Source organism: Brachypodium distachyon, chromosome 1 (assembly GCF_000005505.3).
Source record: "Brachypodium distachyon strain Bd21 chromosome 1, Brachypodium_distachyon_v3.0, whole genome shotgun sequence".
Lineage (NCBI taxonomy): Eukaryota > Viridiplantae > Streptophyta > Magnoliopsida > Poales > Poaceae > Brachypodium > Brachypodium distachyon.
Genome location: NC_016131.3, coordinates 18,711,642 through 18,727,076, shown reverse-complemented (window position 1 = coordinate 18,727,076; position 15,435 = coordinate 18,711,642). Strand labels below are relative to the sequence as shown.

General features: G+C 46.0%; 1 protein-coding gene and 2 long non-coding RNA genes across 3 annotated transcripts; all 3 read left to right on the top strand.

Moving 5' to 3' along the window:
• Window positions 1-459: 459 nt before the first annotated feature.
• On the top strand, window positions 460-1,753 carry LOC100841690 (leucine-rich repeat extensin-like protein 5). The gene is made up of 3 exons (XM_024457418.1): window positions 460-1,149; window positions 1,300-1,428; window positions 1,526-1,753. Exons 1-2 carry the CDS (start codon window positions 612-614, stop codon window positions 1,425-1,427), a joined length of 666 nt encoding a protein of 221 aa, XP_024313186.1. The 5' UTR covers window positions 460-611; the 3' UTR covers window position 1,428; window positions 1,526-1,753.
• A 4,925-nt stretch (window positions 1,754-6,678) lies between these two features.
• Window positions 6,679-7,698, top strand: LOC112270153. The gene is made up of 3 exons (XR_002962520.1): window positions 6,679-7,150; window positions 7,266-7,403; window positions 7,499-7,698. It is a non-coding gene; the product is annotated as an uncharacterized LOC112270153 (long non-coding RNA).
• Window positions 7,699-9,420: 1,722 nt separating this feature from the next.
• LOC106865805 lies at window positions 9,421-9,777 on the top strand. Its single transcript, XR_001405128.2, has 2 exons — window positions 9,421-9,577; window positions 9,725-9,777. It is a non-coding gene; the product is annotated as an uncharacterized LOC106865805 (long non-coding RNA).
• The last annotated feature ends 5,658 nt before the right edge of the window (window positions 9,778-15,435 follow it).

Below are 15,435 nucleotides of genomic sequence, written 5' to 3'. Positions count from 1 at the left end.
GCGGCCCAACTTTACCTTCCTCTGTATTCTGTTAACGAGAACGCTCTCAATCTTCTGGTGTGCACGTCGCTGATTATACCTTTTTCTATTTCTATCTCAGCCTTTTTTTTCATAAAAAGAAGCATGGGGTCCTCATAATTAAATCATGGTTTTCGAAGGAGTCCCGTCTCACCAAATAGGGGTTTTCAACCAAGATATTAATCTCAAGAATCAGCGTCTGAATTCAGCTGAACTTGCAGATAATAAGCCACATGCAAATAAAATCTGTGCGGCAAGGTAGCTCTTCAATACTACGCAGGACTCAGGAGTCCGGCTTAACAAAATTCCGTTCTTATTTAAATGACCACCTCTACCGGGAGAAAGGGCAAATCTTTACATGCTTCAGGTGGCAGGACTGTATACTCTATACACGCCGCACCTCTTCTCGTAGTCGTAGAGACAGAAGACTTTGGACTTGCAAAGGATAAAGCATTTGAACCATCACGCTGGTGTTTAGTTTCTCTATCTCTAGACAAGACCCGAGCAATATAAATTGAACACCATACCACCTGTCGTTCTCCACAAAATTCATCCACCTCGCGCCACACATCCTCGGATCCTCCACGAAAAAGATGACGCTCTCCAAGCACCTCGTTGCTCTGTTCTTCGCCTTCGCTGTCGTGGCCACGACACTGCAGCCATCTGGTGCCAGGCTCCAAGGATTCGAGGAAGTAGCCGACCAAACCAAAACCGCCGCCACTTCCGTTGGATGCTCCCCAGGATTTCCTTCGCCCCCCGGTCAACTGCCACTGCCTCAGACTCCTTCGTCCCCCGGTCAGCTGCCACTGCCTCAGACTCCTGGCTTCCCTAGCCTTCCACCATTGTTTGGCGCTCCGCCGTCGCCGCCGCCACCAAAGGAGTGCCTTACGTCGCTGGTGGGCATGGCGCCATGCATGGACTACCTCACCAAGATTACGGTGATAACGCCGCCAAGCATGTGCTGCGATGGTCTCAAGTCGGTCATCACCAACGCGCCCATCTGCCTCTGCCACGGCATGAACGGCGGCATGAGCAAGCTTTTCCCCAAACCCATTGACCCGATACGCATGCTTATTCTCCCGTTCAGATGTGGCGCCTTCCCACCGCTTCAGACCATCTTCCAGTGCGCAAGTAAGTAGCATCTTTCTTTTTTTTGGAGGGGATAAATTTTTTTTGAAGGGGATAAGTAGCATCTTTTACTTGCATTATCTTTAGATTCATTTTTCTGGTTTAATTCTATGCATTCAATGAGATTAATTAACTTGGTGATGGATTTGACAGCTACAACCCTGCCGCCGCTGATGCCACCTACCTCCCCAGCGGCCCCGGCGCCGCCTGCTTCTCCCGCACCGCCACTGATGTCTTCTGCATCCCCAGCGCCTACTAGTTCTCCCGTATCACCTCCTTGAGGTGATGGTCTCAACATATATGCTTAATCTGAATAATGGCTTAGTTAATTTTGTATTATATGCCTCTAATATGTTGACCCATTTGTTTTGTCTTCCAGAAAGTCACCACTGGGGCAAGAAGATGTTGAATCGTGGAAGGTTTCGTCCAGATTAGATGTTTAGTTCCGTAGCCAGTTGCCGTTTTAGTTTTGTTTACATTTAGTACCAGGGATATATATAAGGTAACATCGTTCAGGAGGTTAATTAGGGAGTACAGTCTTGTAAGATCTCCGTTGCATGATGTAATCGTCAGTGGATATTAATATATATACTCGATGCTCTGTGAAGTCCTGCAAATTTTTATTGGTGGTTCTCTGTGGGATGACCGAGAATAGCTAGTGCTGCGCTGATTTATATGCGTGTATGCTAGCTGGTTCTGTTGTTAATAAAACGACCAAATTCCCGAAATTCTCAAAAACAAACAATGGGTGAACAAGGTCGGCGACAATCTTGGCTTGTTTGAATGCGAACACCGGCGCGCGACCGTACACTCCATCTCACCGTGGCGCCGCCGGCGAGAGAGCTGAGAGCAGCGCTAGCCGCTCTGTCGGGGACGAGGGCATGTCTGTATTTACTGAATCACCTGTCCGTCAGTAGTCGCAATTCTTCAGAAACTAGCACCGGCTTCGTTTTACCTTTCGCGCCGCGAACCGATAACATCAGAAGCGTCCTCGTGTCATCGGACGACTGCTACGCTTTGGTGTCTTCTGAGTAGTTTTGTTTCACTATGGATAGAGTCCCGATGGAATTTTTCCCTTTTTTAGTCCTGCCGATCGATATTAATTCTAGAGTAAATTCTATGTTTTGCCCTTTAAAACAGTTATGACACATTTTACCCTATTTCGCAAAAAAACTTCTTTTACACTATTTTAAAAACTTTTGAGATAGTTCACTATTTTAAACCATTTTTTGACCATCCTGACAAAGTGGGACCACATGTCAGCATTATGATGCCTTCATGTTGGAAGCGTGTCTCGGTATCTCCCGAATAGGTTTCTGACCATCGTTTAAAATTTCAACGAGCCCAGAATGAAGTTCACTATTTTTTTTTAAAAAACTGAAAATTATTTTTGTATTATCTCTATCAAAGTTCATTGAATTAAGATAAATTTTGACCAAAAAGATTTTAAATTTAATTTGATTTGTCCAAATAGACTAATTTTGTGGCCCCACATGTCATTGGTAGGTGGCGCCACTCAGTGAGTTCAGCCGCAAGCTCAGGTGTGTACGTCGACCCCTGCCCAACGAAAGCAGGTCATTTTTTTTGTAAATTTGAGTGGGTACCAACATTTCCTCTACCTTGAAGTTTGGAACTACTCCTTCCGTCCCATAAGTGAATCAAATTTGTCCAAATATGGATATATCTATACCCAAAAAGCGTTTAAATACATGTAATATTTTGTCACATAATATGAGACGGAGGGAGTAAAATTTTATAATATTTAAATTAATTAGTCTGGCCAAATCCGTCCAAGTCCAATGAATTTTGTACAAGATAATATCAAAATGATTTATAGAATTTCGTAAGTTGTGGCGGCCCTTGAAATTGTACTGTTGCACAATTTTTAAACTCTGGGCATTGGTGCATTCAGAAGATACCCCTTGAATATGGAGGCGTCACATATGCCTGACATGTGAGGCCATCCTGTCACGATGGCCAAAAATCTTAAAATGATTAAAAATGTTAAATTCATCCTTAAAATCTTTAAAAATAAGGTGAGAAGATTTCCTTCTAATTGAAATAAGGAAGCGACTAGGCAGCGGCGTTCCCCACGAGCGCTTAGCGTATGGCGCCCTGCGTGAGCCGGCTGGCTGCGCACGCCCGCTCCCGCTCCCGAGCACAAGCCCGCTCCCGCCGTGAGTCGAGCCTCAGCCCTCAAGCCACGACCCAGCCCAGCAGCATGCTATTTGATATTTCGCACGCGCAAGCGGTTTGGGCCTTCAGCCCACCTGCCTTTAGACTTTTCTATTCTTCTAAATTAAAATAGTATGCCTCTAAAAAAATACTCACTCGGTTCCATAATTCTTGTCGAAATATTACATGTATCTAGACGCTTTTAGGAATAGATACATCCATTTTTGGACAAATTTGAGTCCAGAATTATGGAATGGAGGGAGTAGTTTTTTTCGCAGCATATAAAATGGATAGAATTTTGATTGATCTGTTACGTAGAAATTCAACACCACACAAAAATATTCCTAAAAGGCAGCGTCATTTTCACGCATCATACTTCTAACTTGCTAGGTTTATTGTGTCTTGTTAGGTTAACTTTGCCTACTTACCAGTTTGTTTACGCTTACTTGCCGGCTTAGCCACAAATACTTACCGGGTAATTATGCCTACTTGCCAATTAATTGTGACTTCTTACTGGTGACTACTTGCCGGTTTATCTATGCTTACTTGTCGTCATATACACACCTACTTCAATCAAATAAACCGGTGGTTTGATGTAAATGATACAGCAATTGAGCGGTCGTACAAAAACATAGCCACAAGATAGTACACAACATGGTAATTATGACATGACAACGTGGCGAGTAGAATAAAAAATATGGCAACCAGTAGTCAGCAACATGGCAATTGGGAGCAAACAACATGGCAGATAAGAGTGCATGGCATGTCAACTATGACCCAACTAATGTGGCAACCGATACCAAACAACATGTCAACTGTGACAAAAAAATGTGGCAACTAAGACTAAAAAACATGGCAATTAAGACTGAAAAACATGTCAACTATGACCCAACCAACATGGCAACACCAAGTAGTCACAACCTGGCAACCGATACCAAACAGCATGGCAACTACGACAAGAAAATTATGGCAGCTAAGAACAAAAAACATCTCGACTAAGCAGTGACGAAATGTCAACTGTGACCCAACCAACGTGGCAACTAGGTTGTCACGACCTGGAAAAGAATACCAAACAACAAGGCAACTACGACAAAGAAATGTGGCAACTAAGACCAAAAAACATGGCAGCTAGGTAGGACGACATGTCAACTATGACCCAACCAAACGTGGTAAACAGGTAGTCACGACCTAGCATGCACGACAGAAAAATGTGGCAACTAAGACCAAAAAACATGTCAACTAGGTAGTGATGACATGTCAACTATGACCCTACCAATGTGGCAACTAGGTAGTCACGACCTGGCAACCGAAAGCAAACAACATGGCAACTACGACAAAATAATGTGGCAACTAAGACAAAAAACATGTCAACTAGGTAGTGATGATATGTCAACTATGACCAAACTAACATGGTACTAGTTAGTCACGACCTACCAAACAACTTGGCAATTATAGAGCAAATGACATGGCAACTAGGTAGTCTCAACATGGCAATTATATATGGACCATACTACATGAGCTCTTCTAAGATACCCCAAATTTAGTCCGTTTATTTTTTTGATCTAATGGTACATATTAGTTGCTCCAATTTAGGGGAATGGAGTATAATCTCAAAACAAAACAAGGAGGAGTATCAAAAGTGCAAGAGCAAAAACGTAAATAAAAAAAAATGTCACTTCTTCCTCTTCCCCTTCACTGGATTACAGAGAGGAAGGGCCGCTGTGGGCTTGGAGGTTGGCGGCGGCGCCGCGCCGGAAGGCCAGGGGGCGTGCGTTGGGAGGCCGCCGCCGGTGGTGCGTGCTGGAAGTATACCTAGGCAGCAAACCCCGGGCCAGGCCGGGTTCGGGCCGGGCTTCATAAAAACCCAACGGTCGAACTTGAAGCCCAACCCTGGCCCAAAACCCAAAAATAGGCCATTTAAGCATTAAAATAATTATTTTCAAAATAAATAAATGATTTTTTATACCTATTTTTCCTAAAAATGTCTGTTTTTAGTCATTTCGGGCTTTTGGGCCGGGCTTGGGACTGAAAAATGAGGCCCGAGCCCAGCCCAGGACGTCGGGCTTCGGGCCGGGCCATCCATGCCCAGGTATAGCTGGAAGGGACGAGGCAGCGGCGCACGCAGGGAGGCCGTCGGTCGCGGCGCGGGCCGGTATGGTGTTGCTGGCCGCGCGAGCTAGGAGAGGGGCCGCGGGCTGGAAGGGCCACGGCGGCGGCGGGCGCCGGGAGACCACCAGCAGCGGCACGGGATGGATCGGCATGCGCGGGAAGAGCGCCGGCGCCGCGGGTTGGGAGAGCGGCCGCGGGATGCACTGGGAGGCCGCCGGCGGCAGCGCAGGATGGAAGCGCCGCGGCGGTGGAGTGCACTGGGAGAGCAACTATGGCAGCTTGTATCGGGAGGATGCACCTCCTCGCCGCTGCCGCACACACGCGCCTGCCAGCGTCGCCGTGGCGCCCGTCTTCGAGGTGGAACAGATGACGCCGCCGCTGGAACCAAATCTGTGCGCCGCCTCCGCCCCTGCCGCGGACTGCTCGGAATTTTTGAACCGCCGGGCCCTGCTCCAATCGGGAGAACCAGAGGGAGAGAGAGGGGCAGAGAGCCATCGGAAGGGAGAAAGGGGACCAGGAGAGAGTCGTTCGCGAGATGTAACGGACATGAGCGCGCCGTACGGGAAGACTAAGTGGGGCACGTGCCCCAGTTAGAATCTCCGTTGAAATAAAATGTGTCACTAATTAATAAAAGGGATAAAATGTTAAATTCACTCTTAATTCTTTGATTCCACTCTTCGGGTGCTATCAAATGGTACGTAAATAATACCTGTAAAAAGAAGTACCGCCAAAGAGTCCTTAGTTATCAACCTATCCAGTGCTCATGGTTTTGGTTTGCTTATTCCTTCTTCCATCTTTATATCCGCCTTTCAAAAAGAGAAGCATGGGGCCCTTATAATTAAATCAAGGTTTTTGAGGGAGTCCCATCCCATCAGATCGAGGTTTAAACCAGAGGCTATTAATCTCTTCGTGCTTCAGCCTTCAGGTGGCAGGACTGTACTACATACTCCATGGTCCACGCACGATGAATCTCTTCTCGTAGAGGCAAACGACTTTAGACTTGGAAGGATAGAACATTTGACTATTAGGCGGCGGATGTTTAATTTCTCTATCTCTAGGCTTGACCGGGAGTAATATAAATTGAGCATCACGCCACCTATCGTTCTCCACCAAATTCATATTCCACGGCGAGCGCCACAAATCCTTCAAATCCTTCAACAACCCCCCCCCCCCCCCCACACACACACACAGAAGATGGCGTTCTCCAAGCACCTCGCCGCCCTGTTCTTCGCCTTCGCTGTCGTCGCCGCGACACTGCAGCCGCCCGGTGCCAGGGAAGCCGACCAAACCAAAGCTGCCACCACTTCCAATGGAGGCGCCCCGGGACTTCCATCGTTCCCCGGTCTGCCGTTGCCGCAGATTCCTGGCCTCCCTAGCCTTCCACCGCTGTTCGGATTTCTTTTCCCGCCGCTGTTCGGGCCACACCCTGGCGCGGCAGGCGCTCCGCCGTCGTCGCCGCCACCAAAGGAGTGCCTCACGTCGCTAGTAGGCATGGCGCCATGCATGGACTACCTCACCAACCTTACAGTGACGACGCCACCGAGCATGTGCTGCGATGGCCTCAAGTCGGTCATTACCAATGCGCCCATCTGCCTCTGCCACGGCATGAACGGCGGCATGAGCAAGCTCGCCCCCAAGCCCATCGACCCGATCCGTATGCTTATCCTCCCGATCAGATGTGGCGCCATGTTACCGATCCAGACAATCTTCCAATGCGCAAGTAAGTAGGATCTTTTATTTGCGTTATCTTTCATAGATTTGTTTCTGTTTTCCCTTTTTCTGGTTGAATTTTATGCTTGCAAGGAGATTAATTAACTTGGTGATGGATTTGACAGCTACACCCCTGCCGCCGCTGACGCCTCCTACCTCCCCAGGGCCCCCAATGCCTCCTGCTTCTCCCTTGTCGCCCGCGCCGCCAGTCATGTCTTCTGGATCCCCGGCGCCTGCTAGTTCTCCCGTCTCTCCACCTTGAGGTGATCTTTTTTAGTACAGATCTGCACTATGATCAGCAGCTTCGTTTTGCGTCATATGCCCGTTAATTCTAACCCCTTTCGGTTTTGCCTTTCAGAACCAGCACCAGGGTAGCAGGAGGAGGATGGCTCGATCGTCGATTCATGGTTCCTTCAAGATTAGATGTCTAGTTACGTGCAGACAATTGCCGTTTATCTTAGTTTGATTGAGATAGGGATAAGATGTAGCCAATTTTGAGTCATATATATGTGATAGCTAGCTAGTTCTGCTTATCATAGGTACAGCCATGTAAAACCTCCGTTCCATGGATTTGTAATTATAATCGTCAATGGATATTAAATATACTCTGCTTAGTGGAGTTCGATCTGCAAATTTTTATTTGGTCATACTTTTGTGAATTATGAGATGGCCGAGAACTTCACGCCGCGTGCTTGCTTCTGTTAGATTGCGTCAGAAAATTCTGAAGTTCTGCCTGGTGGAAGTAAAACTCCTTACAACCAGTCTCTGCTGGCAAAGTAGACTGAAACCCACCAGGGAGCAGCCACAGGCGAAACATCATCCGCACAGCTAAACAAAATGAAACTGATGGATTTGTGATGAATCAGTACGATTATGCTTTGCCGAAGTTCTGTATCCGTGGACTGTTTGCTGATACACACCCGTGTATCTATCTTTGCTAAATACTACTCCATGTTCACCATTTTCTGACTTGTTTGAAGCATGGTGCTATGGTACATTTTGACAAAAGACAGATTCTCATAACCATGGTCGAACATAAATTGTAGGAATAATTAATATATTTAAGAACACTCTGCAGCAGTCGAATTTGATTTCCTTGTGGTTTCAGGAGTCCCAATTCGATTGCATACGCTTGCTCCCCGCAAAAACAAAGAGATCTCATACGCTTGCATAGTTCTGATCATTAAAAACTCAAATACGCTGTATGTGATACAGGTAGTTTGCCATATTACAACTTTTACAATGGTTGGCGATTTTAGGAACCGTCCAACCTACTTGATCCAACGGTGGAGTACTAAGAAGTACTGAAAAGTACTAAAATAAAAGTACTGAAAAGTACTGGAAAGTTCAAATATTAGTGATTTTTTTTTTAACTTAATCAGAAGATTGCCTAATTATTCTGTGGGCGAACACTCTGTTGCCGTTAGCGGTGAACACGTCGAAAGCAACTACCCCCGTCTCCCTCTCCCAGTCTCGCACCCTCGTCGCTCTCTCAATGCAGCCACCGCCCGGCACTGCAGCTCCGCCCACTCCCCGGCCTCCCCCGTCCCGCCAGCGTGGCCTCTGGCCCGACCCGCCACCGCCTGCGTGCCCCCCGTCGCCCCCACCCCCGAGCTCCCCCGTCCTGGTGGCGCGGCCCGCCTCCGCCCCCACCCCCGTTCTCCCCCGTCCCGGCCCCACGCCCCCGTTCCTCTCCTCGGCCTCCCCCGTCCCGCCGGCATGGCCTCTGGCCCGACCCGGCACTGCGCCCCTGCTCCTCTCCGTCGCCCCCACCCCCGGGCTCCACCTGTCCCGGTGGCACGGCCCGCCTCCGCCCCCACCACCGGACTCCCCTGTCCCGGCCCCGCGCCCCCGTTCCTCCACCTTAGGCCGACAGCTCCTCATCTCCTCCCTCTCCTCGTGCCCCGCCGCCGCCGACCGGGCCGGTTGGCCGGATCCGCGCCGTCGATTGTTAAGCATAAGGTATGACCTATTGATCCCGAGACTTGGTAGTCTTGCTTTTCTATGGATATTAATGGTTATGATTCCGTCGATTTCTAAAGTCTCGGACAGTTGTGTGGCACAGATTGGATGTGATTCTGATTTCTGCCTTACAAAATAGACCTAGATGGCTCAGTTATCTTGTGCTGATCAGGACTTTAAGTAGAGGGTTTCAAGCTTGCTAACTAACCAGTCAGGATTGATTGAATTATTAGCGCTTAAAAGTCACCAAAGATGAATTTGTTAATTAGTTAATTATGTTTCTTAGAACATGATTTCTTTTTTCTTTTTTTGCAGGGCTTAGAACATGATTTCGCCTTCAATGTTTCATTATAACTATGGTGGGATTCAGGCTAAAACGCAAAATGTAACATCTGAGGGCGAATCAGATGGTGATAATGATATCGTCATTGTGTCAAGCTGAAACATAGCAGAATACCTGCCCAAAGCTACATAGGTCAGGCATTTTATCAACTCAAAGCCACGTAACATTTGTTTTCTCTCTTTCATGACTGGGACGTTCTCCTCTTTGCACCAAATGTTGAGTAAGTATTCCGCAATTGTTTAGTACAATATTTGGCATAACCTTGTCTAAACAATCCAGGATCACTTTGTCTTGATCGTATCGGAGTTCATATATATTCCATGGAAATACACAAAAGAAGGAGTAACTAAACGAGCAGCTACAAGGTATGATACTTCATGCACTCCATCTATAACAATTAAGTACACTCATAAACTGAGGACTCATACAAGGAACAATTAAGGAAGCACGCATGTACTACTGTCACCCATAACTTATCTTATAATTAAGTACACTCATAAAGTGAAGAACATATCGTTTCAAATTGTCACTCCTTATGAACCTCATAGTTCCTTGTATGGGCTCTTTGTATGGCATCCTGGTTGGGTTTTCCTGCGTGCTCTGCCCTCTACACGTTCAGCGATTGCATTTGTGGCAAATTGCTGTATCACAGCGACATGACTAGCAGGTTTAGGTGGCGTAATCTTCCTTGGGCGTCCACGTTTCCGCTTTAGGCAGCCGGATGTCTCGGATTTGCTCGCATCATGCAGAGGGTTATCTTTTTTGCTGGCAGCATCTGGAGGGCTGTTCTCCTTGTTGTTGGCAGCATCTGGAGGGCTTTTCTCCTTGTTGTTGGCAGTTGGCAGCATCTGGAGGGCTAATCTCCTGAACCTCATCGTCTGCAGCATTGGGTTGAACAAGCTTTGCAATGCTAGCTTCGTAGGCCGTCTTCTGTAGAGCAGAAAGTGGTGCGTTAGTTGTATTGTGCAAACATGACAGATTAAATATTGATGAACCGAATTGATGGTTGTGTAGCACTAACCGTTATTGGATTATAGGATTCTAGCCGAAGCCGGTTACGATCTGAACGCAGCAGACTTGAACATATTTTTCAGCTAAAAATATGTATCTGTGACTAAATATGATAGCAGCACATATGTTAGCGTAGCAAAATTAGTAACTAGAAGAGCGGAAACAAAATTAGTGTTTTGCTCACCTGTGTGAAATCTTCAGCCATCTTTTCCCTGTCCCATGACAACATATATTTAAGTGTGTATGCACCACAAGAATGGCTGCAATGTGAAGTTTAAGCTCAGTAATCTTTAGTAGTTCAAAAATAATTTGTAATACAACACGTACCCGTCTGTCTGTTGTGGTATGTTGGTATAGCATACTTTATTCCATTGAGAAATGTTGATGTGCACGGTGCTTGTACTAAGCCGCACTTGATTGCATCTTCGATGCACGTATGAATAGAGTCCGTTAGGCTAGTTTCCTTGGCCTCGTCACGAAGGTGTGGTATAGAGTTGAGGACCTGAATCTCTTCCTTATCGAAATTCAATACCAGTAGAAGCCAGTGGGAATCATGTACATTCAATGGGATTTGTACCTGTGGTGAAATTTATGATGTCTGAGGTTAGGTAAGAATTCGGATATGCACAATAAAAATATAGTTTTGTAGGATCGACGAGATGAAATGCTGCATGTAGTTTCAGATTATGAAATAGGAAAGCGGAACACGCATACCTTTCGGTGTCCTACAAGTTTCTTTACTATGCGATCAAGCCAATTGGTATCTCGTCCGCGAGTAATACCCCCACTTTGCCCTAACAACTTCCTCGTTTCTTTTGGGTATACGACTGATGTAGTATCAGTCTCTACATTGCTAATGTATGCGTATGCATGAATAACCTGCAAAAGTTGCAATCATGTAATATGCCACCAGTTGGTATAGTCATAGGAATTTGCAATGTCAGGGGATTACCTCATCGAAAATGAATCCGCGGGTGACATTAGGCCTTAGTAGATGAACTTGAAGGACAGTCTCTCCAACATCAACTACTTCAGCCGGGGGCAACTTTGGCGGATGAAAGCCGTGACCTCTATGTCTTCTTCTGTCAACATGTAGTCATTGTCGAATACAGGCATGCACGGTGGGGCGAGTTTGTTGGTGACATCTTTCTCCGGGTGCTTGTTGATTTCCATGTGATCATCACGGGGTGTTGTAGCAGCAGTCCTAGATGGTTCAAAACGAGGAGTTGGTGCAACCTTGTCATTAATAATGTCGTCTTGTTCCTATAAGAATGATTGATCATAAATTTGTTCATATTAGCAAGGAATGTAAACCACAGGGGAGTAAATTTCCCCGCGGTTACAGAGTCTTCTTATTTTAAATTTAGCTCAGTTCTGGATATGAATCTGCTTGCGTGAAAACAATTGAGCAAACCACAAAGAGCTAACTGATAGATCAATGGGAAAATCCAACATGATAATCATATAATTTCCTTTGATGTTACACTTCAGGGCATACAAATGCGACTAAATCAACCTTAATGTCACTTGTATCAAATGAACCTATTTATTTCTTGGAGGGAATTCCGCTTAAACCAAAATCACGAAAAGTCTCAAAACCAGCGTGAAATCCTGCGGTGTATGATGCACTCTTCAGGATACCCTGCAGTAAAAAAAAATCCACATTAAATATTCAGCTCCACATATGAGACGCTCTCCTCTTTATTATGGTGGGAGCAAATTAGAAATTTTTGCGTTAAATTAATCAAACTGCAATAGTAGAAGGAAGCCATGCTAATTTTGTCCTGATGTACTGAAAGATTTCTCAAAAATTAATCATAAATTCACAACTGTCCAGATCAGACCACATATATCCAGACAACACGAGGAAAACAAATTCTTCTGATTTCTGAAACAAGAAGCTCTGATGAGCAGATCATTTTAAATTTTCACCGGGCTCGATGAAATATCAGTTCTGGTTTTGAGAGAGAGAGAGTGTCTAAATAAACATGAGAAACTATGTCCAGCGAGGCGAGAGAATCAGTGACACGGGTAATTTTCGTGCAAGAGGGAAGTGCGCCTAAGAAAAAGAAATGGAGGGAGTACTAAATAAATAGGAGAAACTAACCGTCAAACTCTCCAGGTCTGGAGCAGCTCGTCGTCTTACAAGAACATCGTAGTCATGCAATATGGCCTATTTCCTGATACAAAGACAAGACCGATACAAAAAAAAGATATTAAGCTAAACCACTATTGGTTCAACATGCTTACCACGGCTTAAAAACAGGCTTTTAGAGGTAGTAGAAAAAACCAGAGTTCTCCGACTGCTTTCTCATTGAGTAGCTGAAGAAGCCATATGCATCTGTGTCTCCGAACACAATGCTCAAAACTGATCAGCTATTATAACTGTCATTGGTACCAGAATAAGAATGACGGCCATTGCCCAGTTACATCGCAAACAATCAAATGTTTTAGGCTGCAGGTTTCAGTCTTGTAAATGACAGCTAACAAACAATGAAACAAGTATTGTCGTCGCTCGGTGCTCTGACACCGGGGGCGTGCAGCCACGTCCCCCTTTTAGGTTCGGTAGGGGCGTCTGCGGCGGAGACCCGGTTATCGCCGGCACGGCCGATGAGGCCCCACGGAGCTGTTGGGTTCGTTGCATAGGAAACAAAAAATTTCCTACGAGAAGTGCGGAAGAAACCCAAGAATATATATACTAGATGTATGTAACGAGAGGGATCATGAACACCATACCCTCGTAGACCGCTAAGCGTTACGATCACGAGATCGTTGTTGGTGTAGTGGAACTTTCAATGAGATCAATCTCAGTGCCGAACGGACAGCACCTCCTTGGTATCCACACGTTCAGCTTCACGTTATCTCCTCCTTCCTCGATCCAGCAAGCGAGAGGGAGAGGTAGACGAGATCCCGGCAGCACGACGGCGTGGTGACTATGGTGAATATTCTCACGGGCAGGGCTACGCCGTGCGCGTGAGAAGAGGAGGAGAGGAGGGCTCAGGGGAGAGAGATCCAACTGAAAGCTTGGGGTGTCTCTCTCCCTTGCCCCCCCTTCTATTTATATAGGGGTAGAGGAGGCGTGGCCGGCCAGGACTATCCCGTGGCCAGGACTCTCATGCGGCCAGGACTCTCCCGCGGCCAGGACTCTCCTCCTGGCCGCATGGGCCCTGTGGGCTAGCCCCTCGGCCCATTAAGGTCAGGGTGCTCCCTCACAGGCCCATTTAGCCCAGGGATAGGTGGGCCTCAAGGTGGAACCCTCCGGATCCCTCCGGAACCTTCTAGAAGCTTCCCGGTCAAAACCGGGAAATATTCCAAACTTTCCAGAACCCTGAAAACAACTTTCCATATATAAATCTTTATCTCCGGAACATTCCGGAGCTCCTCGTTGCGTCTAGGATCCCATCCAAGACTCCGAATCATAATTCGATATCATCATCATTTATCTCATCTAACCCAAGCAACATGAAACGTTAAGTGTGTGACCCTACGGGTTCGAGAACATGTGGACATGATCAAATATCAATAACCAATAGCGGGACCTGGATGTCCATAATAGTTCCCACATATTCCACGAAGATCTCATCGGTTGAACCACTATGTCGAGGATTCAATTAATCCAGTATCCAATTCTCTTTGTCTCGCGATATATTACTTGCCCGAGATTTGATCGTCGGTATCGCCATACCTAGTTTAATCTCGTTACCGGCAAGTTCTCTTTACTCGTTCCGTAATATAATACCCCCGCAACTAAACACATTAGTCGCATGCTTGCAAGCTCATTAGGATGTTATATTACCGAGAGGGCCCAGAGATATCTCTCCGTCACAAGGAGTGACAAATCCCAGTCTTGATCCATACAACCCAACAAGCACCTTCTGGGATACCTGAAAAACACCTTTATGATCACCCAGTTACGAGATGACGGTTGATGCCCACAAAGTATTCTTCCGGTACTAGGGAGTGGCATGATCTCATGGTCTAAAGAAATAATACTTGACATAATAAAACATAAGCAACTTAAACTTAAGTGACACGATCAAAAGCTATGTTTAGGTTTGGGTCTGTCCATCACATCATTCTCCTAATGATATGACCTCGTTATTAAATGACAACACATGTCTATGGTTAGGAAACCTTAACCATCTTTAATCAACGAGCTAATCTAGTAGAGGCGTATTAGGGACACGGTATTTGTTTATTTATCCACACATGTATTTGAGTTTCCAATCAATACAATTATAGCATGGGCAATAAACATTTATCAAGAACAATGAAATATGATAATAACAAATTTATTATTGCCTCTAGGGCATATTTCCAACAGTCTCCCACTTGCACTAGAGTCAATAATCTAGTTTACATTGTAATAAATCTAACACCCATGGAGTCTTGGTGTTGATCATGTTTTGCTCGTGGAAGAGGTTTAGTCAACAGGTCTGCGACATTCAGATCCGTATGTACTTTGCAAATCTTTATGTCACCATCCTTGACATATTCACGAATAGTGTGAAACCGGCGTTTAATATGCTTGGAATTCTTGTGAGACCTCGGCTCCTTGGCGTTGGCTATGGCACCAGTGTTGTCACAATAGATGTCCATGGGATCCAACGCACTCGGAACCACACCAAGTTCAGATATGAACTCCTTCATCCAAACTCCTTCCTGTGCCGCTTCTGAAGCAGCCACATATTCCGCTTCAGTTGTTGATGCTGCCACAACGCTCTGCTTGGAACTCCTCCAGCTAACTGCACCACCATTCAAAATAAATACGTATCCGGATTGAGACTTAGAGTCATCCGGATCAGTGTCAAAACTAGCATCGACGTAACCCTTTACGACGAGCTGTTCGTCACCTCCATAAACGAGAAACATTTCTTTAGTCCTTTTTAGGTACTTAAGGATATTCTTAACTGCTGTCCAGTGTTCCACTCCTGGATCACTTTGGTACCTGCTAGTCAAACTAACAGCATGACACACGT